This window comes from Plasmodium inui (assembly GCF_000524495.1).
Source record: "Plasmodium inui San Antonio 1 unplaced genomic scaffold supercont1.2, whole genome shotgun sequence".
Classification (NCBI taxonomy): Eukaryota; Apicomplexa; class Aconoidasida; order Haemosporida; family Plasmodiidae; genus Plasmodium; species Plasmodium inui.
In genome coordinates this window covers 917,423-942,418 of record NW_008481836.1, presented here as the reverse complement: position 1 = coordinate 942,418, position 24,996 = coordinate 917,423, and the positions used below count along the sequence as shown (strand labels likewise).

At 40.0% G+C, this 24,996-nt stretch overlaps 4 protein-coding genes across 4 annotated transcripts; 3 read left to right on the top strand and 1 right to left on the bottom strand.

Moving 5' to 3' along the window:
• Positions 1-525: 525 nt before the first annotated feature.
• On the top strand, positions 526-6,267 carry C922_00658 (hypothetical protein; the record flags this gene model as incomplete). Its single annotated transcript, XM_008816271.1, has 1 exon — positions 526-6,267. One exon carries the CDS (start codon positions 526-528, stop codon positions 6,265-6,267), a length of 5,742 nt encoding a protein of 1,913 aa, XP_008814493.1.
• A 4,577-nt stretch (positions 6,268-10,844) lies between these two features.
• Positions 10,845-13,588, top strand: C922_00657 (hypothetical protein; the record flags this gene model as incomplete). The annotated part of the gene is made up of 4 exons (XM_008816270.1): positions 10,845-11,099; positions 11,504-12,787; positions 13,069-13,187; positions 13,399-13,588. The coding sequence occupies 4 exons, from the start codon at positions 10,845-10,847 to the stop codon at positions 13,586-13,588; spliced, it is 1,848 nt and encodes a 615-aa protein (XP_008814492.1).
• A 1,432-nt stretch (positions 13,589-15,020) lies between these two features.
• C922_00656 (hypothetical protein) lies at positions 15,021-17,513 on the top strand (the record flags this gene model as incomplete). Its single annotated transcript, XM_008816269.1, has 1 exon — positions 15,021-17,513. The coding sequence occupies one exon, from the start codon at positions 15,021-15,023 to the stop codon at positions 17,511-17,513; it is 2,493 nt and encodes an 830-aa protein (XP_008814491.1).
• A 936-nt stretch (positions 17,514-18,449) lies between these two features.
• Positions 18,450-22,834, bottom strand: C922_00655 (hypothetical protein; the record flags this gene model as incomplete). Its single annotated transcript, XM_008816268.1, has 2 exons — positions 18,450-22,580; positions 22,739-22,834. The coding sequence occupies 2 exons, from the start codon at positions 22,832-22,834 to the stop codon at positions 18,450-18,452; spliced, it is 4,227 nt and encodes a 1,408-aa protein (XP_008814490.1).
• Positions 22,835-24,996: the final 2,162 nt, after the last annotated feature.

The following is a 24,996-nucleotide window of genomic DNA, read 5'->3' as shown; positions in this document are numbered from 1 at the left end:
CATACGTGCACTCACAGAAGAAAATCTTCACACGAAAGTAAACCCTTAAACATAATAGTACACGTTCCCGTACATACACTTGTAGACGTACTTACCCAGCAACACCTTCGGACGCCCTCACGCCCAGGAGTGCTTAAGTGGGCATACGTATGCATAAACATGTATGCGAACGCACGCACGCAGATATACATGAAAAAACGATTGACGGTAGTGGTGATTGCTTTAAACGTATTTGAACTTGGTTGAAAGTGCACATGTATATGGTATGTACAAAAAGGGGAAGCAGCAATAGAGACAGTAACGGTAGCCGTAACTGAAGCCTAACTGAAGCCTAACTGAAGCCGTAACTGCACCCGTAACCGCACGAACAACTGCAGCCACGGAAGCAGCCACGGAAGCAGCCACGGAAGCTGCGAACACCTATCGCATAGCGGAAGTAGCCAACCAAACTAGGACCAACGAGAGAAAGAGGGATTCCCCTGCAAGGTTAAATGCATCCTAAGATAAAAGATTCACATGTCATACATGGATGAGAGAACGAAAATCGTAGACGTATGGGCAAATAATCTAGAGGAGGAATTTGAACGAATCAGGGATGTAGTCGAAAATCATCCCTATGTTGCTATCGACACAGAATTTCCTGGAATTGTTGCTAGGCCAACAGGAAATGTAATAGATTATAATTACCAAACAATAAAATGCAATGTAGATTTGTTGAAGGTTATACAATTAGGAGTTACCTTTTCTAATGGGAAAGGGGAGCTACCGAAGGTGTCAACATGGCAGTTCAATTTTAAGTTTGATCTAGAAAGTGATATGTATGCTCAGAATTCTATAGACTTCCTAAAGGTGAGTGGAATAAATTTTGAAAAACATCAATCGTTAGGAATCGAGTTGTTGCATTTTGGGGAAGTTATTATGTCCTCAGGTCTTGTCATGAATGAAGACGTCAAATGGATATCTTTTCATGGTTGCTATGATTTTGCCTATCTGTTAAAAATACTAACTTGCTGTGCTTTACCTCATAATGAAATTGCCTTTTTTGATTTACTGAACGATTTTTTTCCATCCCTGTACGATATAAAGTATTTGCTGCTAAATTTGAACATCAAGCAATTAAGTAGGACCTACTCGTTGCAAAAAATTAGCGAAATTTTAAGTGTGAAGAGGATAGGAAGACAGCACCAGGCTGGTTCGGACTCCCTCGTGACGTGTAAAACTTTTTTCAAATTGCTAGAACTGTATTTCGATAACAAAATAGATGACAAGAAGTATTCAGGCATTATATACGGCTTGGGGTCCACTATAAAGAATTACAATCCCAAATTGGAGGAAAACCCCCACAAATTTCATAGTGCCAATCATTATGGCAGTGGCTACGTGAAGGGCAATAATAATGCATCTGGGGCCAGCGGCCACTCCGCCGGTGCGTACGGATCCGGCTATGGCGCCAACTACGGTTCCAGTTATAGCGGAAATCATAGTCCCAATTACAGCGGCAACCGTAGCGGCAGCCACAGTGGCAACCACAGCGACAACAACGACAGCGAGGAGCGAAGCAAAGAATGCAACCACATCTACATGGAGGGAAACAACTCCATGCTGCACACACACAACAACCACATGCTCAGTTCCTATCTCGAAAACAAGGAATACCAAATAAGTTTCAGCAAGGACGCGGTCAAAGGCAACGTTAAAAGTGACATGTTGTACAACCTGTATGCAGATATGAACCAAAATAACTACAACACCGTTGCGAATGTAGGGAGTATGATCCCGACCAATATTATTGGCCTCTCTTCATATGACAACGGCGCTGTGAATAACCGGGGGTTTTCCAAGTACAGCACCCATCCACAGTTAATTAACATGAGTGCGATCAATGCCAAATCGCTGGGGGTTCTGCGTAATAGCGACGTAAATGCAAGCAGCCTTTGTGGTGGCGAAAGTGGAAGTAACAGCGCCAGCGGAAATACCAGCAGAAATGGTAGCGGAAATGGTAGCGGAAGTGGTAGTGGAAGTGGTAACGGAAGTGGTAGTGGAAGTGGTAACGGAAGTGCCAAAAATAACGGCAAAGGTGGAGGAAAGGGCGACACCAAAGGTGACGGAAAGGGGAACCCCAAAAATACTAACAAAAATAATAACAAAAACAACAGCAAGAATAACAGTAACGGAGGTGGTAACAGTAATGGTAGCAGCAAGAACGGAAGCAACAGCTGCGGCAATAACGGAGGCAATAATGGGGGAAATAACGGAGGTAGCAGTGGTGGCAACAGTGGCGGGAACGGCACAGGTCATAGCAGCGGTCATAGTGGAGGTCACAACAGTGGCCACAATGGAGGAAACGGAAACGGCCATACCAACGGCCACAATGGAGAGAATGGCAACAACCACGGTAACGCCAAAGGAAACGGCAAAAGCAAAGGTAACAACAACACCAACAGCAACAACAACAATTCCAGAGAGTTCATCAGCAGTGCAGGGAATGCCAACAAGAACAGCATAGAGAACAGCCCCAAGTCGCTCAAAAAAATGTTTAATGATCTTCCGAAAAGCCCCAGCAACCGTAATTTGAGCAACGATTTTAACATAGGCAGCAGCAGCAGCAGTAGCGAGCATTTGAAAAGTATGAACGGAGTACGAGGAACCACGAATCGCAATTTTACCAACCCCAATGGACACGTCAGTATGAATACAGCCAACATGAGCAGTATGAACGGCATGAACAGCAGTGTTAATATAAGCGGAAAGAGCAGCGTATGTGGTAAAGGCTCTATCCCAAGCAAAAGGGGCTTGATTGGGACAAATGGTCCAGTAGGCAAAAACAACGTAGCTGGTCTCAGTATGAACAACTTAAACAACCCTGTGGTACCTCCAAGTGACTTAAATCTAGGCGCAACTGGAATAACCCTCGCGAGTATAAATAATGGCATGGTGCTTAACAGCATGGTGGTGAATAATATGAGTATGAACAACTTGAAAAGTAACAGCAGCTTGAATCGTAACAACAGTTTGAACCGTAACAACAGCTTGAACCGTGTATCTGTGGTTAATGTTGGGAATTTAAATTTCAAACAAGGCGGAGGCTTCGTTAGCAGCAACAATAGGAGCGTCATGAACAGTAGCAGTGTAAGCAGTCTGAACGAGGTCAACGCAAAGCAAAGTGGTTCCGTGCAAAGTGGATCCATGCAAAGTCCAAATATGTCGGAAGAGACTATTATAGATGCAGTTAAGGGGGATTACGAGGTGAACAACAACAATCCCATGGCACGAAACGGAGTTGGACGAAGCAGTATCTATGCTCCCAGTATGAACTATGCGAAAGGCGAAGGGATCGGAGCCCATAAGAATAGCGCAAGTGGAAAGAATAGTTGTAAGAACAACAACAGCTGCAGCAACAGCATCAACAACAACAGCAACAACAGCAGCAACAGCAGTGGCATTGATCCATTTTCAAATAGCGTAAATTTCGGTGCGGCCAACATCTCGAGCAATGCAGGCCTCCAAATGAACAGTAACCTAAGTAGTTTTAAGCTGTATTCCATGCCAAACAAATACAACTCGTTTAGTAGCTATCCCACATGTGTAAGCAACCCTAATGATACGGGCACTACAGAGGATTGCGAAATTGATGATGCACTGTTTGACGGGCCGGGCGGCATCCACGTCGTGGGGAATGGAAGTAACAACGGCGGTGACAACGGTGGGGCACATGTGAGCGGAAAAGCCATTTTGAATAAAAACGTGATGAACAAAGTAAACATGGCGCACATGAATTATGGAAAGAATATGACTACGAGTGGTGTAAATGCGAGTGCCAATTTTAAGGGGAACCACAAAAATAATGTCCTCATGAACAGCGACATGCCGAGCGGCCTAATGCAGAATGGTAACCTTATCAGCAAGAATAATGAGTTGGGTAGTGGGAATTTTGACGCTATGAATCTCCTATCGTCAAATGTGACAATGCTTAGGGATGACATCTGCAAGGACGAGAAAATGAACAACTTAAATAAAGCTGCAATTGCGAGTTTTCCCTTGAAACATCCGCCGCCACCCCCTCCTCCACCTCCCCCACCATCTTCATGCAGTACGACCAGCGTGATGAGTAGCATGGGCAACGCCATGAGTAGCAGTGGAAACCATAACAACAGTGGAGAAAAGGCTAAAAACAATTCTTTTATGAAAAACCTCAGTTCATCTTCCTCAAACAACATGGGCAATGCTTACTTGGGCAACGTGACGCATCTAATCAGTGGCAACGAAGCGAAAAATTGCAACTTGAATTTGGGCACTACTAGCTACGCATCGAACCACATACTGAAGCATAACATGAGCTTGAATAATTTCGGCAACGTAAGTGGAAGCAACAAAGTGAATTTTGCCAACATGGCTAATCACAACGGTTCCGGAGGCATCATTAAGAGTAACTCGCATGGTTCGGTTGGCGGCATTGGCGGTGTGGGCCCATTAGGCACAAACATCGTTCCCGCATACAACGCAGCAAACAAAACGCCCCTTGAGAGTAGCGACCCTAGAGCGAACCTTAGCTCTAAAAGAAAGGGCTCGAATAACTCCAACAAAAATAACAAAATTTTTTATCAGCTGAGCAGCACAGCGAATGAGAAGAATAGCAGAAATAATGCCAAGGAAGGAAATGGCAAAAATGCCGTCATGTTAGGAACAAGCTCTATTTGTGAGGGTGCCTATAATGCTGATGGAAGTATCATTGCAAATGGGGGTGCGCTTAGCAGCGCCAATGGCGTGCACAATGCGAGCCCGAAAAATAGCGGAGACCAGACCAAGGGATGCACCAACACGAATACCACCAACGGTAGCGGTAATAATGGAAAGAACGGAAAGGGTGGGAAAAATGGCAACAAGAACCACAAACATAATAAGAACAAAAATAAGAGTGCCAATGGAGGAAACGCCAATGGAGAAGGCGCCAATGGTGAAAGCGCCAACGGAGGTAGCGCCACTGGAGGCAGTGCTGGGAACGGTGCTAACGGCAGCAACACGGTCATCAAAAAAAAAACCAATGAGAGAAATGCTACAGATAAAATGAACATGAACAACTTCGAGCAGAATAATAACTATGACTCAGTTACCCAAAGAAAAAATGGAAACAAAAATTTTGCCAACATTGTAAAGGAGGAGGAAGGAGCTAAGTTTGCAAGCGGAAATCTGCTGCCGAATGATGAGAAGAAAAATGCCCCAATCGATAGAAATGCATACAAAAGCTTTTTAAATAATATGAATTATTTCAAGGCAGACAATGTGAAGGTGTACAATAGGGGAGGCATAGGAGCAGTGGGTGGAGCTGCAGCCGTAGTGGTAGGTTATGGAAATAACGCTGATAAGCAGTTAGGAGTAAAAAATAACTTCCCCAATATCTCCACGTACGATAGCGAAAGCCTTTTGCATAGTTTGAGTAGTGTAAATATAAATAACGACATGAAAACTTCGGACATTATGAGCCCGCCGAATGTGCACAATTATGCGAACAGTGGTAACTCAGGAGGAAGCGTCGGGGACGTCGACGAGGATATTCAGTACCTTGGAAGCATGAAGAATAACAAAGACGGAAAGAACTACACCGAAGTTTCGCATGGAAAAATGAATAACTTCAATATGATGAACATAAGTAAGATGAACAGTCCGACTAATTCGGCAAAGAATAACGTGGGCCCTTTGAGCGGCGGTTTAAGCGATGGCCACAGTGGCAAGCACAACAGCAGTAGCACAGCCGAAAACACCCGCGCGAACGGAGGCGGCCTCAACAATTTTATTAACAAAAAAATGAGCAAGGACAACCTAAGCATGATAAACCATGCCATGATGAGTAACCTTAACCTGAACAACATTTATGCGAATAGTGACACGAACGCGTTTAGCAAAATGAATGTTAACCACAAGGGAGGTAGTGTAAGCAACTCCAATTTTTACTTTAACGGGGAAGGCGCAACAGGTGTTGTAGCGCGAAACCAGCCATATTACAATTCGTACGCCGAATCCTTTTCAGACAAAGTAGCCAACAAATCATTTATAGAGAAGAGTGGTAACATACCGTCTTCCATTTATAATGCTAAGAGGGAGGAACCCAGCATGAGGATGTATAACTACGTTGATAGTAATAACTTTTTGGAGAAAAACGCAATTATTGCAGACAAGTACGAGTCAATGGAATCGCCCCAAGACAACATGTTTAACTATGCCAGTTACGAATTTAAAAATAAAGAAAGGAAATTTTTTTACGACGCGTAGTGTTATGGTAGAGTGGAATGTTTACCTCGGGATAGAAGTACAGATGTAGTGCGAGGGGGAGGGAAAGAGAGAAAAAAAAATCAGAGCAGACCACAGCAGACAGATCAGACCACTTAACGGATGTTGCAAAGGCGGGGAAGGAGAAGCCCAAGGGAGTATAACTCATATCGTTGAATTTAGACTAACCTTCGACCCCATATGAGAAAACAAGATAAATGTGTATTTTTCTTTTTTTTTTATAATTGTTAATAAATTAATATGTGAAGTTTAAACCAAGAGAAACATGTTTTACGAGAGCATATTTTTTTTTATGTAAGATACGTGAATATTATACGCAGGTACCTGTGTATAGAATTTGTAGTTGTGTGTACACCTTGCTCATATGTATTTATGCTTACGTATAATACATCCAGAAGATGGAGGCATCTATGGGTACGTATATATCTGCGCGCGTGTGGGGGCATGGCTTTTCCACGGCAGCACCCAATATCGAAGTGTGTGTATGTCCGTGCTCGAATATTATGTACTTGTATACTTGTGCGTGCCCAGCCGCACTTGTACAATTGTTTTACGTGTTTATTCTTTTAATCCGCCCACGTGCCATGTATATATAGGCATTCTAGTGACAAATCAAAGAATGTGTTCCATCCATTGATGTACTTTTGCGTAATGCAGCTTTCATTTTTCGTCCATGTGAGTGTATATATTTAGCAGGTAAAAAAAAAGAAGGAAAATTTTGTATACTTACAATCTTTCCTTGGCATGGTGTAAAATGAAAGACTGCCATGTGCATTGTGTACATTATTATTACCCTCACATATGGGCGTGCCGCCGAGCACGCCCTATGTACATCCACATGTATGCCGCCATATATTATATATACATATATATATCCCCCTTTTTATTACGCGCATGTTCCAGCACGCACGCTTATGTATACGTCCATACCCACCCTTCCCTTACAGCAATGTTGAATTTTTCCCTTTTTTTTTAAGTGTTAGTGAAATATTTAAAGCATCATATACATTTTGCATATCTACTGTGTCCTTTATGAATTTGCCTTTCATTGCGCATACAAATTTTACGTATTATATTTTTAAAGCGGAAGGGCGGAGAAAGTACATCATTATTTTTTGATCACAAAATGAATGAGGGAGTTTTACATGTTACACGCACAATGTGATTGTCAAAAGTCTAGTGTACTGTACTGCTGCTGCCTATCTCCTTATGTCTACACTCCTCTCCCCCCTCCATTTGCGTTTATGTCACTACGTTTTTGTGTGTATCCCCTGCAGTTGCTATTGCGTAGGTGCCTGCGTAACTGCCCACGTATGCTTGTGTATGCATATGTGTACACGTCGGAGTGTGTCCCCTTGTCTGATCACGCAGTTGCGCCCTCCTCTACGTTTACATTTTGGTTCTCCTTTACTTGTGTACTTACTCCTCCTTTTTAATTCTGTCATTTGTGGTAAGAAATAAATGTTTTCATTTCTTACCGCGCGTTTTTGCCCCCTTTGGCTTTTCCATTTTTTCCAACCTCCCTTCGTACACATTCCTTGTAGAATATTTTTTTTCATTTTTACCAAACACCTTGGGTGTGTAGGCGCATCTGTGTAGGCCTCATGCGTGTAGGCCCCATGTGTGTGTGTTAACTCATGTACGTATTCTTATGTAAGTATGCATATGTCTGTACCCGTACGTATATGTGCCACGCAAGGGGCAACAACCCCCTCACATCATTTTCCACCCCTGTAATGTATTCAGCGATTCTTTAATTATTTTATTTTATTTTTTTTTTTTTACGTTTAATTGGATCCCACATTTATATTTGCGTATATATGTACGCAAATAAATGTACACAATTATGTGCACAATTATATGTACAGGTATATGTAGACTTTTTTTTTTATCAAATACGTAATTAACATAATTTTTTTTTTTTTTTTTTTTTTTTTTTATTAATAACGAAAAAATGTAACATAACAAATAAAATATCGACATAGAAAAATTGAAATACTAATGTATTATAGTAAATTGTCACATGAGCTTAGACGATTGTGTGCCCCCTGGCGATGCATATGCACACAGTACAGCAAGTTTAGCGTTAAAAGTAGGAAGCTCAATTGGAGAAAATTGCAAAATGGTTTTAGTAGTTAACTTCGCATGTTGGAAAAGATGAAAGTAAAAAGGATGCTACAATTTTGTCAGATGCATTCCCCAATTCAACTACATTTTCCTGTGCAATTTCTCCCGTACAACGTTTTTTTAATCAATCTTTTGTGCACAAAAAGGGGACATATGAATAACTGGTCATCCAAGCCCGTATAATAAGCACGCAAGGTAAATACGTGCCATAAAGGCGACTCCTTTGCGTTCCCGATTATAATGGAAGATGTGTAAATTAATTGCATTAGGATGATCTGTCTACCATATGTATATTTTGCCGTCGCGGAAAAGCTTTTAACAAGTTTTTTTTTCTCTTTTTTTTCAAGTTCACATGTTAACAAAATTGCACTGGTTGTATTATCCTCCTGCTCGTTTTCAAAAATACTTAAAAAAAATTGTCACTTTTGTGCAGAACCTTTTTAAAAAATATCTCTTTTTTTTGGAAAACATTATCTAAATTCTGTTAAGAAGAATGAAGTGTTGTATCCTTTAAACCGTTTAGGTACCATTTTGACGCTTCATTGTGTACGCGGTTAACTAGGGTTTCCACTCTCCTACTTTTAATACCCCCCCTTAATCCACTTCCAACATGGTGAAACGTATAAACAAAAAAAAGCAACCACAGCTAACCGAATGTACAGTAAATGGCATAAATGCTGAACAAAAAAAGACTAGAAAAAAACTCCGTGTTACAAACTTTACCATATAACTAACCATAGCTGTGGGATTTTTTTTTTCCCTCATGCAGTTTTGTAAATTAACGTAGTAAAAATCTTTACCCCCATTTTGTGGGCACGCATCATAAACATGGTTACAGATATAGTGCTACCTAAGCAAAGTTACGGAGAAAAAAAAAGAAACGTGGCTTAGAAAGGTACATAGAACATCCTGGTAGTAGCAACCCCACTTCATTCTATTCAAAGGAGGGTTAACATATTCTTCGGATAGTGTGCCAAATGTGTATGCAACATCGCACTAGGAAGGCGCAGCGTGCTACATAGAAGGAAAAAGATTGAAAATACCATAGGATAAGTCCAATGTGTAAGGCAGAACGAACGTCAAGAATAGGCGTGCCCTTGTGCGTGGACCGTAAACAAGGGCATACCTCACAGTTGGCAATCATTCAACCTGTTTAAAAAAAATAAGCGCACATATTCTTCACACCACATTTGCATTCTGCATTCGCATAAAGTAGATGCTAACTTTTATGTTTTTTTTTAAAAAACAGTCACGCCCTTTTTTTTCTCTTCATAACCTTACACAAAAAAAAAAAAGAAAGAAAAAAGGCTATATATATGAAATATAGGTGAAAAGAAAAAATTAACAAAATTTGCGTTTCCCTGATAACATTAGTTCGAAATAACACGAATCAAAATGGAAAGAAAAACATGGTTAATATAATCCTTTAAGAAGCGTGAAAAATTAAAAATATTTCCCTCTCCCCCCATCGTGCATTCGCCCCCAACAACATTGTGTATTAAGAGAAGGTTATTTGCTTTGCCATTTTTTCTCATATTTTTATGATTGACAAAAAAAAAAAACATTCCACCTGGGGTAGCCAGCAAAAGGATATTATGTGTTCGTTCAATTTTGCTACATATTATAAGCGATTTTGGAGCATACACGTGCACAGCAAACGTAAAAAGTTGAGAGCGCGTAAAAGCAGCCAGAAGATGAGCGCAGGAATTGACACAGCTTTAAGGCCCCCAAGGGTACATAAGCTTAGCGCATAATATATGCATATACATATATGTATTACATGTATGTTCATGTATGCGGGTATATGCCTGACCCCCCCCCCTCCATGAGTGTGGCGCATTTGTGACTACGTACATTCCCCTCCCTCGCGCGAATTGCACAGCTACCAAGCGTGTAATGAATCGCTGCCTCTGTAGGTGGCAGAGGGCCAACAAGTTGAAAGCGCCATACTGACTCACGCAGCACGTGGCACACGGCCCACCTTAAGCAGAAGTTTTTTCCTGCGCGCAGGTGTACCACGCGTTTGTGGGAGTGTATATAGTTGTACACATGTACGTAATATGTACACATATTCCATTTTCCTGTGGTCACAATTTTATGCATAACTAGATAAAAAAACTCGTTCTGCACGACCCACTCGACGTGCCACAACAGAGCAGCCTCTATAGATGAACATATTTTTACAGATAAGGACGCCTTGACTTATAGCAAGTAATTTATCCTTTAAAATTCGCAAATTTTTGGTACCTCCCCATGTTGAAGTGCGCAATGCGAGTGTGACATCGAGGGGGGCCTCCTACACGTGAACAACTCGATCTGCATGTGTGCTTTTTCGCGAGGTGCACATAAACGTGCGCATGGGAGAAACGCGCGTAACCCGCGTAACCTGCGTAACCCGCCTACTTAACTTCTGTACGCCCCCACCCCCCAGCATGAATGAAAATGAAAGGTTGAAAAATATTTTAGATGAAAAGGAGGAAGTGTTGGAGGCCATGGAGGAAGAAGACTCACTTGTGGAAAACAAGGCAAAGGAGTTCGAAAATATTTCGAAGAAAAATTTGGAAGTCTTAAAATTTCTGAATAAACAAGAATTGATGCTCTTAATTGATAAACTGAACCATGAAGATAAACTCACAAAAATAATAGAGAAGGAAATTAAGCAAGACACGTTGGAAATTCTGAAAAATGTGAGGGGAAAAAAAAAAAGTAAAATTGTTGTAACGTACGTGAGGGGAGTGCCTACCAGTTTAGAGTTCACCCCTCCCGTTGTTCATCCGTTTGTGCATATTTATTTGTGTGGATATGTTCAGAATGGTCACGCGTTTGCGGTGGCACGTGGATCGGCTGTTTTCACCATGCTACGTTGGCGCTCAGAGAGAGACTTTACCCCTGCCTGGACATTCCAATGGAGAGTGTGTACACGTATTAACATATGTCTGGTGATGTCTAATCCGCATGTGAACCTCTTAACGGATGCATTCCGAGCAGAAGGGAGCAGAATTAAGCACGGATAGTTCAATGTTTTTTTTTTTTATTTTTTTTTTATTTTTATTTTTTTTTATTTTAATTTTTTCTTTCTCCCCTTTCACAGTACGAAAATGAGCAGTATGACACGATAAAGCTGGACGAGAAGGATCGAAATGATGAAAAGCAGGAGGACAACGAAAAGAAAGAAGAACAGGAAGAGAATGAGTACCTGAGGTTGAGCAAGTTCATTCCATTAAGGCTGACGTATGAGGAGAGACTGTACCTTAGACTGCTGGAAAGTACCTTGGAAGTAAGCGAGTACACAGACAAAATAGACGTATTTCACAGTGGAAATAAAAGCAAGAAAATTATAAAGGAAATTAAAGCACTATGCTCTATACTGTCCGGATTGGTTATTGCAAATAATTATGAAAATGGGCAGAAATTAATTCGAGACCGAGATTTTCTAAGGAACAGTAGCTTCTTCAGTTTTGTTTTCGAAATAGGGAGACGTTATAAAATTCTGAACCCGGACAGGATGAGAAGTAGCTACGGAAAGTTGATGTACTTTTTAATGGATACCCGAAGAGAAGAAATCTATGATTTGTTGTCATTTAATTGTGTAGCGCCAATAAAAACTGTGTACGATTTATTGAAAGGGAAAAAGAATGGACTGGATATTTTAAATGATAATTTAATCAATATTGCCACCATGCATATAGACGCAAAGGGGAGCAGGAGTGAAATACAGAAACAGATTAAAGAGAAGGAAGAAGCAATAAAATATCTGTCAAGAAAGTACTCAAGCAATAGCAGCAGAAATAGTAAAAAAAATATATTTAGAATTAATATTCCCATTTTTAATAATCAAAATAATGAAGACGATGATTCGAATAACGCAGAAGAATTGGAATTTTTGTCGTCAGAAGAAATTGAAAGATGCCTCTACAGTTTATGTGATTATAATACACATATAAAAATGTTCTGTGAGCCTTGCGAAATTATGATTGATTATTTAAAAACTTTTTATGACCCCTATGAGAAAAATTCTTCCTATTCTCTATCCATCGAATCGGGAAAACAAGGAAGTAGACTAACGCACTCGCATAATAGGCAGTATATGTACGTTTTACAAACCTTATATTTGTGGAAAGAGATAGGGGAACATATGTTTTTCTTGTGGGCATGCGCAGAAAATGATATGCTCGATTTTAAGAACCCCTACCGATTGATGGACACAGGGCAGGGACTAAACCGGATGCAGAGTGGCCACAAAGTGCTGAGTGTTATGAAGAAAATTTTGCACAACGTTCAGAAGAAATTGGGAGGATGGGTTGGCTCTAGCATGATTCACATGGGCGACACCAACATTCCCAACACGTTTATGTTTATCGACAAATACACGCAGGTAGGTGTGCTTACCCGGGAGAGAGGGGGCATAAAAAGCCATATAAACAGTGGCACTGTGTAGTTTATGGCACACATAAAGCGTCTCTTTAAAGCGCGCCCCTCTGCTGCTTCTCTATTTTGTAGTGGTATCCTATTTGATACTTGTCATACGGGAGGAAAAAGGGAACCATACGGCAGAACAGAGAAATTATCTCTGCTTTTTCCCTTCCCCTCCCCTGAAAGGTAAACCCGCACGAATTGTTAACCCCTGCCCATTTTTCTTTTCTTCCCCTTTGCAAGGTCCCAAGGATCTTAACGCCAATCGTCCTATGCTTGCAGAAAATCGATGAGCTCTATAACTCAACAGCCTCGATGAAAAATTACATCAAGACGGAATTCAACGGTGCCCAAAATTTGAAGTAAGAAAAGGGGAAAAAAAAAAGAAAAAAAAAAAAAAACGGGGAATAAGAAAACTGTGGTATGTGCCCAGAGAAGCGGTGTAGTGTGTTGCACATAGGTGTGCATGTTGCTCACATTGTGAGCGAATTGCGCATCGTGGTGTCCTACTACGACTGAGCCGCGTGGTTACTTCGCCACATTACCCACCCTCACCGTTGTCCCCTTCCCCAGAATGATGATCACCTGCGATTTCTTTCGCCACGGCTTCGACGGCAGTGGTGGTGACAACTTCAACGAAGCAGGAAGTTGCATCGATGGCAGGTTAACCTCCGCCTGGAATTGGTGCTCCAAAATTGAAAAGAAAAAATACTTCCCCATATTTTTGTTAACCGGATTTGTTGGGTTCGATGGATCCTTTTAGGCAGAGCCAAGGAGGAAACAACAAAGCACTCCCACTACAACAACCACGACGACCACCACCACTTTGTCCTTCGCCCTTGGCCTTTGGTCAAATTTTTATTTTGTCTATCTTAGGCATTTCCATTTTCTTTTTATATTTGTGACGCGTCCGCCGGCGTGTCCACCTTGTCCCCCTTCTACTGACGTTTAGCCTACAGCACACAGCAGGCGGCCTTTTTGTGTTGCTTTTCCGTAGCTTCTGAGAAGCTTCCCGCAACCATGGAGCTGTTTCCTTGTACCCCTTCACATTTATTGCTCCAATTTTTACCCCTCTGTGATTTTCATTGAAAGAAAAAGGATATGCATATCATCCCCCCTCTGCCGCTGACGCACCCCTGTCAGAAAGCTTCTTGATCTGTATCTCATTTGTGCTAGGAGTGTGTCGGCTTCCCACTTGTGCGCTTGCGTGGATGGGCGTGTATAGTTAAGCATTCCCGGCATGTTTAGTTGTAACAAAATCCACGTCTGTTGTGCACAACGATGAATTTTTTTTTTCCCCGTTGGTTAATTCTGCCTTTCCTGAATTCAGTCTTTTTTTTATTTTGAAAACGCAGTTGTAGAAATGTTAAAAAAAAGTAAAAACGAAAATAAAAAAACGAAAGGGAAATCAAAAAAAAAAAGTACAAATAAAAGAAAAAGGAGAAGGAAGAAAGAATGCAGAATGAAGAACAATGAATATCCTTGATCGCGAAGAGCAACGGCGACAACCGGGCGGCGCATTCTCCAGGCGGGGAAACTCTCCTTTGCTGCGTCGATAATGAAGCCAATTGTAGGGTAAAAAAAAAGGGAAAAAGCGCAATTTCGATTAGCACCTAAATGTTTATATAGTTAAAACTGATTATGCATTTTTTCTACCATTTTACATCCCATTTGTGGGAAAAAAGAAAAAAATGGCCTCGTTAAATGGAACATGCTGTATAAAACCTTACAAAATGTTGCATGATATATATATAATACATACATACATACCATTTTGTAGATTAATTTTTGTCGCCATTTTGACAAATTTTAAGGGACATATCTGTCATTTTAGCCACAAAAATTATCGCATCTATTATTGCATTTTTTTGTATATTTGGGAGAGACTACGCAGTAGGCCCATTTCCTCCAATTTGAAAATGCAGTTGTGAAAACGTTCTCCTCAACCCAGTTGTAGCAATTTTGCAAGCGAGTGGGTTTTAGAAGGCATGGAAATTTTACTATGCAATCATATCTTTTTTTTCTCTCTTTTATAAAGAAGGCAAAATATACAATACAAATGTTATAATTTACCATAAGAGGGGCAGCATAACCCGCGCATACGTCTCTGCATAGAAACTTAAGCAGGCAAGAGAACGTAGCATAGGGTAGAGCTATTTATTTGAATGTTCCCCACCCCTCCAAAGTGAACGAAGATGGACAAGGAAAGTCCCAAGGTGGTAGACCAGCACCTGCTGGAACAAATGAAGAACACCATCGAAATGTTCGCCCAAGATTCCACCTGCACAAGTAAGGAAGCATTTGCAGATGATAAGTATGCATACAGTCTAATTGATTACTACAAAAGCAGGAGGACGAAAAATGTCGTTATACACATGCTAAAAAACGACATAAATATATTGCACTACAATGAAGAATACAAAAATATAATTTTTATCAACTTTTTAAGATTGTGCCAATTGAATAATTTAAACGTAAAAAAGTATCATGATATGTTTTTAAAATATGATATTTTCTCCTACATTTTGAATTCGGAAAAATACGTACATGTTTTTTTAAAGTCAATTATAAATAATGACAAATTGTTGTGGGATGTGAATACCGACCATTTTGAATTCGTTGCCTTTCCCATGGCTGGCAGTGCACAGAAGGAAAATGACGAAACAGGAAACCTGGGTAACCATTACGAAGACAGCTGCTACGTGTTGGAAGAAAGGCAAAAATTACAACTCGATGATCTTGTCGAAAATTCCTCAGATTGTTGTGAGTCCTCCCCATTTAGCGAAGACGAAATTTCCGTATCTTCTGGATTTTCCGAAAAGTCCCCACACGTGATGAGAGGTTACCAAATGGTGAATGGCAATTTACCCCACCCGTGCAGGGGTACCAATTTGGAGCAGTACCTTAAAAAAGGAAATGCCGCCCTTGCGAAAAAGGAACACATCTTTCAGAAGCAACTAATCGAGGAGGACGAAGCGTCAGTGGAGTGCATAAATGGCAGTATCATCACCATGCATGAGGAGGAAAAACCAAAGGAGAGCGATGACACTATGTGGGAGGAAAAAAGCCGAAATAGTCTCGCAGGGCACTGCTTGTCCACCCTGAACAATATTAATTTGAACCACTTAATAGACACCATTGTGGACGCGGGTAAATGGGGTCATGATGACACCCCGCTGGGTGGGATGAGTAAGAGGAGCACCAATGGCATGCAAAAAAAAAGTAGCCTAAACGAATCAATCATAGAAAAATATGTGACAAAGTCAGAAAATGACCAAGATGAGGTGCTCAATTTGTGTAAAAAGGTTAACAGCATGGAAAAAATTATTAAACATTTAATTGGAGAAATAATGCGGAGAGATCTGGTAAAAAAGGGGCCCCTTGATGGAGTTCCCCTTGGAGTACCCATCGAAGAAACCGAAGTGGTGAAACAAAATGACACCCAGAAGAGGCACCAAGGGGTACCCCCCCCAAACGATATGACAAGCAATACGAGCAAGGACTGTGGCGAATACGCAGAAGACACGGACAGTAAATATTTCGAAAGTTACAACAACACAGGTATACACAGAACTATGATTCTAGATAAGAGCAGAACAAATTGCTACTACGAATTTGTAAAAAAAAATAAAGAAAGATTTCAAAATAAAGTGGTCCTGGACATAGGATGTGGGTCTTCCATCATTTCTCTCTTCTGTGCTGACTACGCGAAAGTTGTTGTCGGAATTGACAACGCCCATAGGATATTAACAAAAGCAAGAAAAATAACGGAAAAAAATGGAGCCAATAATATTTACCTTTTCGAAGGAAAAATAGAACAAAATGATATTTATGTTGATGAGAAGGAGGAAATACACTACGTTAACAAAGAGGAAGACTTAGAAAAATATAAAAAAATTTACAATATTCAGAAGCTGCAAATTCTAAAATTTGATATTATTATTTCCGAATGGATGGGATATTTTTTATTTTACGAATGCATGATTGACACCATTTTGTATGCTAGAGATTTCTACCTAAAAGAAAATGGCTTGTTGTTACCAAACAAGGTTTATCTATACCTAGCGGGTTATAATGACTTAGAGTATATAAATGAAAATATTTTAATTTGGGACACCCCACTGTATGGAAAGGACCTCTCTCAATTGAAACCCAGCTTAAAGCATTTTCTGGAAAATGCTAAAATTATCAATCTAGACAAAAGTAATGTGTCCACTGAAGTGGTTAATTATGCCATAGTTGATATGTACACATATCGTAAAAATGAAAATGTGTATATTTCTTCTGATTTCAAAATTGTCGTTAATAATGGAAGACTCGTGACGAGTTTGTGTTTTTATTTCGATTGCCACTTTGAAGCGTATAGATTTTGTCATGGTGAATCAACGCACAGTGCGCAGAATATCTCTCCCACTGGGGAACAATGCACAAATGCCATTTTGACGACTAGTATGTTTGAGCAAGAAACGCACTGGAGGCAGACCCTATTGCATCTGCACTGCCCGAATTTTACCATCGCTAGTATTTCTGCTCCCGCGGAAGGGGAACACCCCAATGAGCTGTCCGGCAGGATATTCATATCGGCGGCTGCTGAACACTCTAGAAATGTGACCGTTCTTTTGCAGATTAGAAAAAATGAGTCGATGAATGTGGGCGAGGACTGGACGTGTTGGTATTCCCTCGACTGAGCTGCATGGCATAGCGGAACAAACGTGAAAAAAGGAAAAGAGCCAAAGGACTCCCTACCCGACATATTTGCATATAGAGACGAAACAAGCTTTGCGCAGTTGAAGGATACCCATTTGAGACCGCGCCTGCTCGTCATTCCACAGTAGCGAGTTAACTCGCTCTCCCAAAAGATCGACCCAACTTTACTTTTTTCCCCTTTTTTTCTCTTTCCTCATTTTGAAACCACATCTGATTAAAAAAGAAAAAAAAAACACCTATTGAGGCCCACCCTGAGTAGTCACCTTTTCCGCCTCACCCCTCTAAGCCGCTTCTTATTCCCCATATAGGCAAACCTAAAATTTATAATACTTAACATTTTCAAATGCCATTTTAATCCAAATTCGAACTACGCAATGTGAAGGTTTGAAGGGATCAGCTGTAAGATCCATTCCGCCATGAAGTGTTCACCCATAACAGAATGAACGACGAAAAATTAAAAAAATAAAAAACATCCAAATTGATGTACTTAAAAGTACTAACAACGGTTTATTGTTCATATACGTCAAAAAAAAAAAAGAAAGAAAAAAAAAGGGTTTAAAATCATAGACAAATACAATGTTTTCTTTTTCATTTAAACGGAAAAAGAGAACATGTTTAAGAATTAAAGTTAAAAAGTGCAGCGGGGCATGACGTCTAAAGATGAGAAAAAAAACAAATAAAGGGTGGCTAAAAAATGGCTGAAGAGTGCCCAAGAATTGACTCAGACTCAATGTGGCTGAATATGATTAAAGAGTGAATAAATACGACTATGGAAACAAGTACGTATGACTAAAGCTTAACTAAAAAGTTAAAAACTAGGGGCGGATAAACGATCACCCCTAGTGGTTTGGCCCCTCGGTGCGGGGAGATGCGAAAACAGCTGCAAGTGCCATAACAGGACAAACGCACACAATGGGTTAGCCCAACTTGAAGAGGTAAAAGAAGACGGTGAAGTGGGCTAGGAAGTCCTTTAAAATGTTATGCTTCTTTGGTTTCACCAGAGTTGATTGCTTCCCATAAAAGAACTTTTTCAAAAAGATCTCATTGTTGTAATTCGTTTTCGAGCCATACTTTAACAAATAGTAGAAGTAATTCCACTTAATGTTTTGAGGAGTATTAAACGTCTTGACGTCACCTGTGCGCGCATACTTATTGCTTTTGTTGTAGACGTAGGCGAATTTGTCAAAGAAGTAAATGAAGGATGTGTAAGGTTCCTCCCCCGGCTTTAAGTTGAAGGCGCTTCTGAAGTGGCTGCTCTGCATGACGCTTCGGATGGCCCGCATGTAGATGTCATGGGCGCTTTTGAAGACGTTCCTTTGGAGAAGGACTGGGAGCGTCACTTCCGTGCAGAAGACGTTCTGCCCGCTGCTGTTGCGATTTCTACTGCTGTGGCCGTAACTGTTATCGTTCTTCTCCCTTTCCTTCCTCTCCCTTTCCTTCTTCTCCCTTTCCTTCTTCTCCCTTTCCTTCCTCTCCCTTTCCCTTTCCCTTTCCTCCTCTTCCTTCTCCTGCTGCTTTCCTTTTCCACTTCCAACACTCATTGCAATCTGGGAGCCCAGGCCCAACGCCCGCTTGAATTCGTACGCTGCTTCGATCACGTCACTGAAATCATCGTGGTAGTTGTTTAGGCTTTCAATGCTTTGGAATCGGGCCGTGCTATCGAGACTTTCGTTGCTGCTACTGCCGCTTATGTCGAAACTGGTGGTACTTTCACTAATGGCGTTAAGGTCACTGGTGCTCGCACTAATGTGGCCATCGCCCACCTTTCTCGGAATTCTCATTTCTTCGTTCCTTTCAGTAGACTGCATATCGGCCTCATTGGAAAACAAATTTTGAATAAGGGGTTTCTCTGGAATGATAAAGCAAGCATTAATTTTAAAGGTGCTAATGTCTTCATTTTTGTTGTGAAGGACAGCTACCAGGGAATTATTGCTAATGGAGAGTATATCCGTTTCGTCGATTCCTCTTTCGATTCCATCCCTCATGTTAGTCATTCTTTTTCTCTCTCGTTCGTGTAATGCGGACAGAGTAACACTTATATCGTTCTCGAAAAACGTTTTGAGGAGTCCGACATTTTCACATAATTTCAGGTGTCTATATCCCGGGTAGTTACAGTGCTTTAAGGATTTCAAAACGTATAAATTTCGCGAGGTATATAATTTCTTTATATGGAAGTAGGCCTGCTGATCGTAGTTACAGAATTTTGAAATAAAGCTAAGTTCGATATCTTCGTATCTGTGAAACAGACAGGAGTTTACACCATCCAGGTTGCTCAAATGGTCTTCCAAATCATTATATGCTGATCCTCTAATTACAAATTCGACATACTCCATAGGTTGGTAGTATCTGTTGTACATCGAAATTTGCCGAAAGGCTTCCATAAGAGTCAAGGCACGTTTAAAGTTTAGATAGATACCATGATGAGTAACATACGTTCTGTCTACATCTTGAATGCTACCGTTGCCGGTGCTATTTGCATTGCTTCCCCCAAGTGTGTCGTTAGCGGATTTGAATGTGGTGAGGTCTCCTACTTCTTCGTTCACTTCAAGTTGCCGTTCGTTGCTATTAGCTATATTTTCAATGTTGTACATGGCACTGAGTTTCTGCTTCATATCGCTGAAGGTGCTGTTTTCTTGAATAAAATTGTGTGCCTTTTTTATTTCATTTCTTAACTCCTCCATACGATCATTTTGGTACTTTTTAAAAGTCTTATGGTTAAGAATGAACGTTTCTTTTCTAATATACTGGAAGGAATTGAGGTAGGAAAAGATTTTTAAAAAATTGGTGTACCTGCACATATATTCATATATGACATTCTCGTCGTGATCGAATTGGGAATTATTTAGCAAAGGGAAGTTAATTTTCTTCTCCTTCTGTCTCGTCAGAACCACTTTATTAATCGGTAGGGAAAAGGCCCTGAGGGTTCTGTACAAACTACGGTACACATAAGCCGGGTTACTTTTACTAAATATAAAAAACTTCACATAATGTGTTGACACAAACATGTTAAACAAATTTTGCACCAGGTTCATGTTTACATTATCTGAGTATACGTGAAAGTCCTTGATAAATTTGTTCTGATTAACATCATTTTGATTTCCTATATAAGTCATCCAGTTGTAGTATATAAATGGGTCCGCATCGTACAAAAAGTCAATGTCATTTTTGATCACGTTCCTTTCGCTAAATCCGTTCATTGCCATATGTTTGTATATGTCATAGGAGTACATCAATAGCGCTGTTCTACCCGTGCCCAATATAGAGTGAGGGGTGTATATATTATTTTCTTGCATGAACGGTATGACGTAGTGTTCCAAGAAGGGATTCTTGTAAACTTGCCTATGAGGAATATAGGGCTGTGGTTTCTGATCAAAATTTACAATTTCATTCAAATAGGAGACGAACCTTTCCAACTCGCTGTGCTTAATTTGGGAACATACCTTATTGCTCTTTATATACTCAAAGAATGCATAATTGTTCGAGATGTTAATGTCTGATAAATGCGCTGGGAGGCTATACGTGCGGTGGTAGTACTCATTTCTGATGTTCAAAATGTAATAGCTTAGCGACCTCATGTGCAGTGTAGAATGTAACCCTAAGGTGCCGTGTAAACTGATCATTTCATCATTGTCCAAATCGGAATAATAATTGACATTTTTAAAATGAGTGATTAAAGAACCTGTATCGCTTTCATAATCGTAATTAACCTTCTCATGTAGAGCTAGTAGGCATAATAACCCTGGATTCACGATATGTATTAATTCTTGTGCATCCCTTGTTTTTGCCAGTTTCTCTCTGAAAAAGGAAGGCACATTTTGGAACATAAATTTATACCTCATGAATTTCTGATGACCAACTCGTATGTCTTCCATGTTGGATACAAGACCGATAAGGGGAGGTGCTGTAGAGACTATAGTTAACAAGTTAAATTTTTTATTTAGCAAGTAGGTGTGTAATCGTTTCAAACATCTGTTCGATGAGGGTTCTACTTTTTTAGGCACTTTTCTATCTTTTACGTACAAAATACGTTCGACGGGATCGTCCGATTCTGATTCTCGTTCGGATTGAGATTCTCGTTCCGATTCGGATTCTCGTTCGGATTGAGATTCTCGTTCTGATTCTTCCTCTTCGCCTCTCCCTCGTGCGACATTCGTTCCTGGTTGAGCCACTAAATTTTTGATGGAGTCTTTTCCTCCTCCAGCTCGGTCAGCAATACTGCTGTCCTGGGGTAAAACATCATACTTGACATTATAGTCATCAAATACGTCGTCAAAATGTTCGGTTAATTTTTTTTTATTTGATTTGGCTTGAAACGTCCTATACAAATAGTACTTGTGAATTTTAAAATATGGGTCCTTCCTATATTGTATACTGCTCTTGTCAGTAATTATGTTAATATCCTTTAGTGTCAGTTTGAAATTGTCTTCAAGTATGGCTAGTACTTCCCTCTCGTACGTGACATTTAACATAGACGTATCCATCAAGTTCCAGATTTCCTTATCTAGCGTAAACATTAATCGAACTACATTGGCACCGTAACAATGGGAATGGATAAAAATATCGTAATTATAACAAGTGTCATCTTCCAGCATGTTTTTAAACGTTACGGACATTCTATTTGCCAACAGGAAAGCGTAGTTAAGGTGTGTATATTGGCCCTCTGTGCCTAGAAAATTTGAAAGACTGATAAATGGGGTGTAAATAATATACTTGCTGTATTTTTTCTGTAACATGGCTTCGTGTTTGTTTATATTCGCTGCAGCACTCCATATTTTGTAATCATTCGAGTTTCTTGAATTTGGTCTCCCATGTACGAACAAATTGATGGCACAGTTGAATTGCTTCTTTTCGAATGCTTTATAATTTTTTATGTTTTTATATCTTTCCTTTTTATATGCATTGTACTCCTTCGTCTCGTAAACGTAGTACTCGTCGATGCACCTGATGAAGTCGCCTTTGAAGTTCGGATGCTTCAGATCTATAAATGGGTTCGTCTCCAACTGATATAACCTCCATTTCTCGTCAATTTCGCTTTCCTCGTACGGGTTCTGCAAAGTGATGGAAGGATATATGAAAAAAAAAGGAGGATAGCATCATGTAAATCGTGAAATGGAAACATGGCCAGGGTAACCCCTCTCACACGCACACAGAAAAGGGTAAGATTCATACAGATCGCGTGTGCGCGGGAACAACATACACTACTTACATTATAATTGTTAGGATTTTTTTGCTGCTCTTCTGTACCGGTCACACTTTTACCATAATTGATGAATAAAAGGAGAAATATGATGGCATTATTCATTATTTTTTTTTTGTGGATACGGTAATATAACTGTGTAGGATGTCTAGTGAGTAAGTTCCTATTTCATTAATGCAGGAAAGGAAAAAAAAAGTTACTATAATGGGGGGGAAGTCCACACATGTGCATGCATAGATTTGCGCACGTGCGGGTGGCATGTGTCGGAGTCCTGTGAGGAAACTCGGCTAAATGTGTGTATGTGCGAGTAGAGAGCATAGTAGGTATGTACGTGAGTGTGTGCGTATGCACTGGTGTTATGTACGCACTACTCATCTATGTATACACACGTATATGTCACAAGGAACCGCCTTGATGCAGCTAAGGAGTTCCTCTGTTCTACGCTTCTTACGCACAGAGTCACGCAAGAAACCGCGGTGGAAACGTTATGAGTAGGATGCACAGAATGGGAGGAAAACAAAACTTTAATTAAAGAGAACAGCGCCGATATGCGTGGGGCGTTGTGAATCTACAAGAGCGGGGTAAACAAGAGGGGGGGAGGCATAAACTCGAACAAAAGCGCCCACAGAAAATTTGGACACGGAAAAAAATCACACATAAAAACTGTGACAACAACGACGTGGCAGAAAAAATGTGACACCAAAACTGTAATAGCACAAGAGCGTACCACGAAACGCTCAACGGCGATGTGGGTTGTGCCTAAAAAGGGTACTAATAACACATAGGCCAAGGTATATACACAAAAATATCTGCAAGGAGGGCAAAATCTACAACAAAGGTTTACCTACACTTAGTTAAAAGCTGAAGAATGTGAACACAGCGACATTTTAGTACTACAATATAAAATTTAAGTGGGCTAAATATGGTCGCATAAAAAAGAATTCTAATAATATCAAAATTGAGGTTACCTTTTAGATTCGAACAAAAAAAAAGTCTAAGAAAAAAATTCTAACTGTAAGATTAAAATTTGTGCAATATTACGGGGAAAAGCACAAAAGGTTTTCAAAAAAAAAAAAAAAAAAGTATAATTTCTTAATACAGTGTATCCTAAAATGTAGAAACTCCTTAAAGTAACAAAAAAACCATATGACATAGGAATATGTTGTTTCTTTAAAGAGCCACTACATGTATAGGGATGGATTCGATTTAAAAAAAAGGCAGTAGAAAAAGATATGTTCATGCAAATATATTTCCTAAATGTATATGAAAATGTACAAGTAAGTATTAAGCAAATGTATACGTATATATACGTAGTGCTGAATGGCGCTAATAAACAATGGGCGGACTAATGGGCTAAATAATGCAACTGCATAATGCAAATAACGTGCGCGCCAACTTACACGACTAAATGGTAACAACGCATGCCGAATGCCGACTGGGAAAATAAAATATACTCGTGCTCTTATGTAACTCCTATTTTAAGGTACGCCAGGAACAGGCGGGGTTTTGCTCTTTTCATTTTTCTGTTCCTTCCTGCTTCTGCTTAAGGCATTGATCTTAAAATTAATGGTACAAAATGGTAAAACAAATCATGGAAGAAATGTATGCATCGAATGAATATGCTAAAAAAGAAAAATCGACATGAAATATCGGGGTGCCATGTCAACATATAATATATATCCACATCATGAAGCAGCCCCTTTACGATACGTTTGGCATACACGAGTTGTACTTGGGCATGCCTTCAGTATTCTCCCGGTATGCACTTATTTTGTGGACGCACGATGGCGCGCGCATATATGTATGCCCAAGCGCCTACTAAGGATGTATACAAATATAAAGTGCGCGAAGAAACATTATCCATATGACGCGAAAACCCCCGCAGGTGAGAACATTCACAAATGAACATTTAATTTACTCCATGCATATACAGAAATTTCTTGGTTTTAAAATAAATAGTGGGAAAGAAAAAACCCTCACATTATTTATTTATTTTATTTTTTTTTGAAGCGTGTACTTCAATGAGGGGGTTAAAAAGAAAAAAAAAAAAGGTAACACTGAGTATGTATTTGCTTCAAATGTATTTTGAAGTCTTACTTTTTTTTTTCTTCTCGTTTTTGCATTTCCCCTGGAAGCGAGAAGTCACACAGTAGTACATGTATAGTGAAGCACGGGGGTGTAGCAAAAGAGGGCAAACAGAAATACGGAAATACCGAAATACGGAAAAACGGAAAAAATTCAAAACAGCACTAAAGTTTCACAGAATG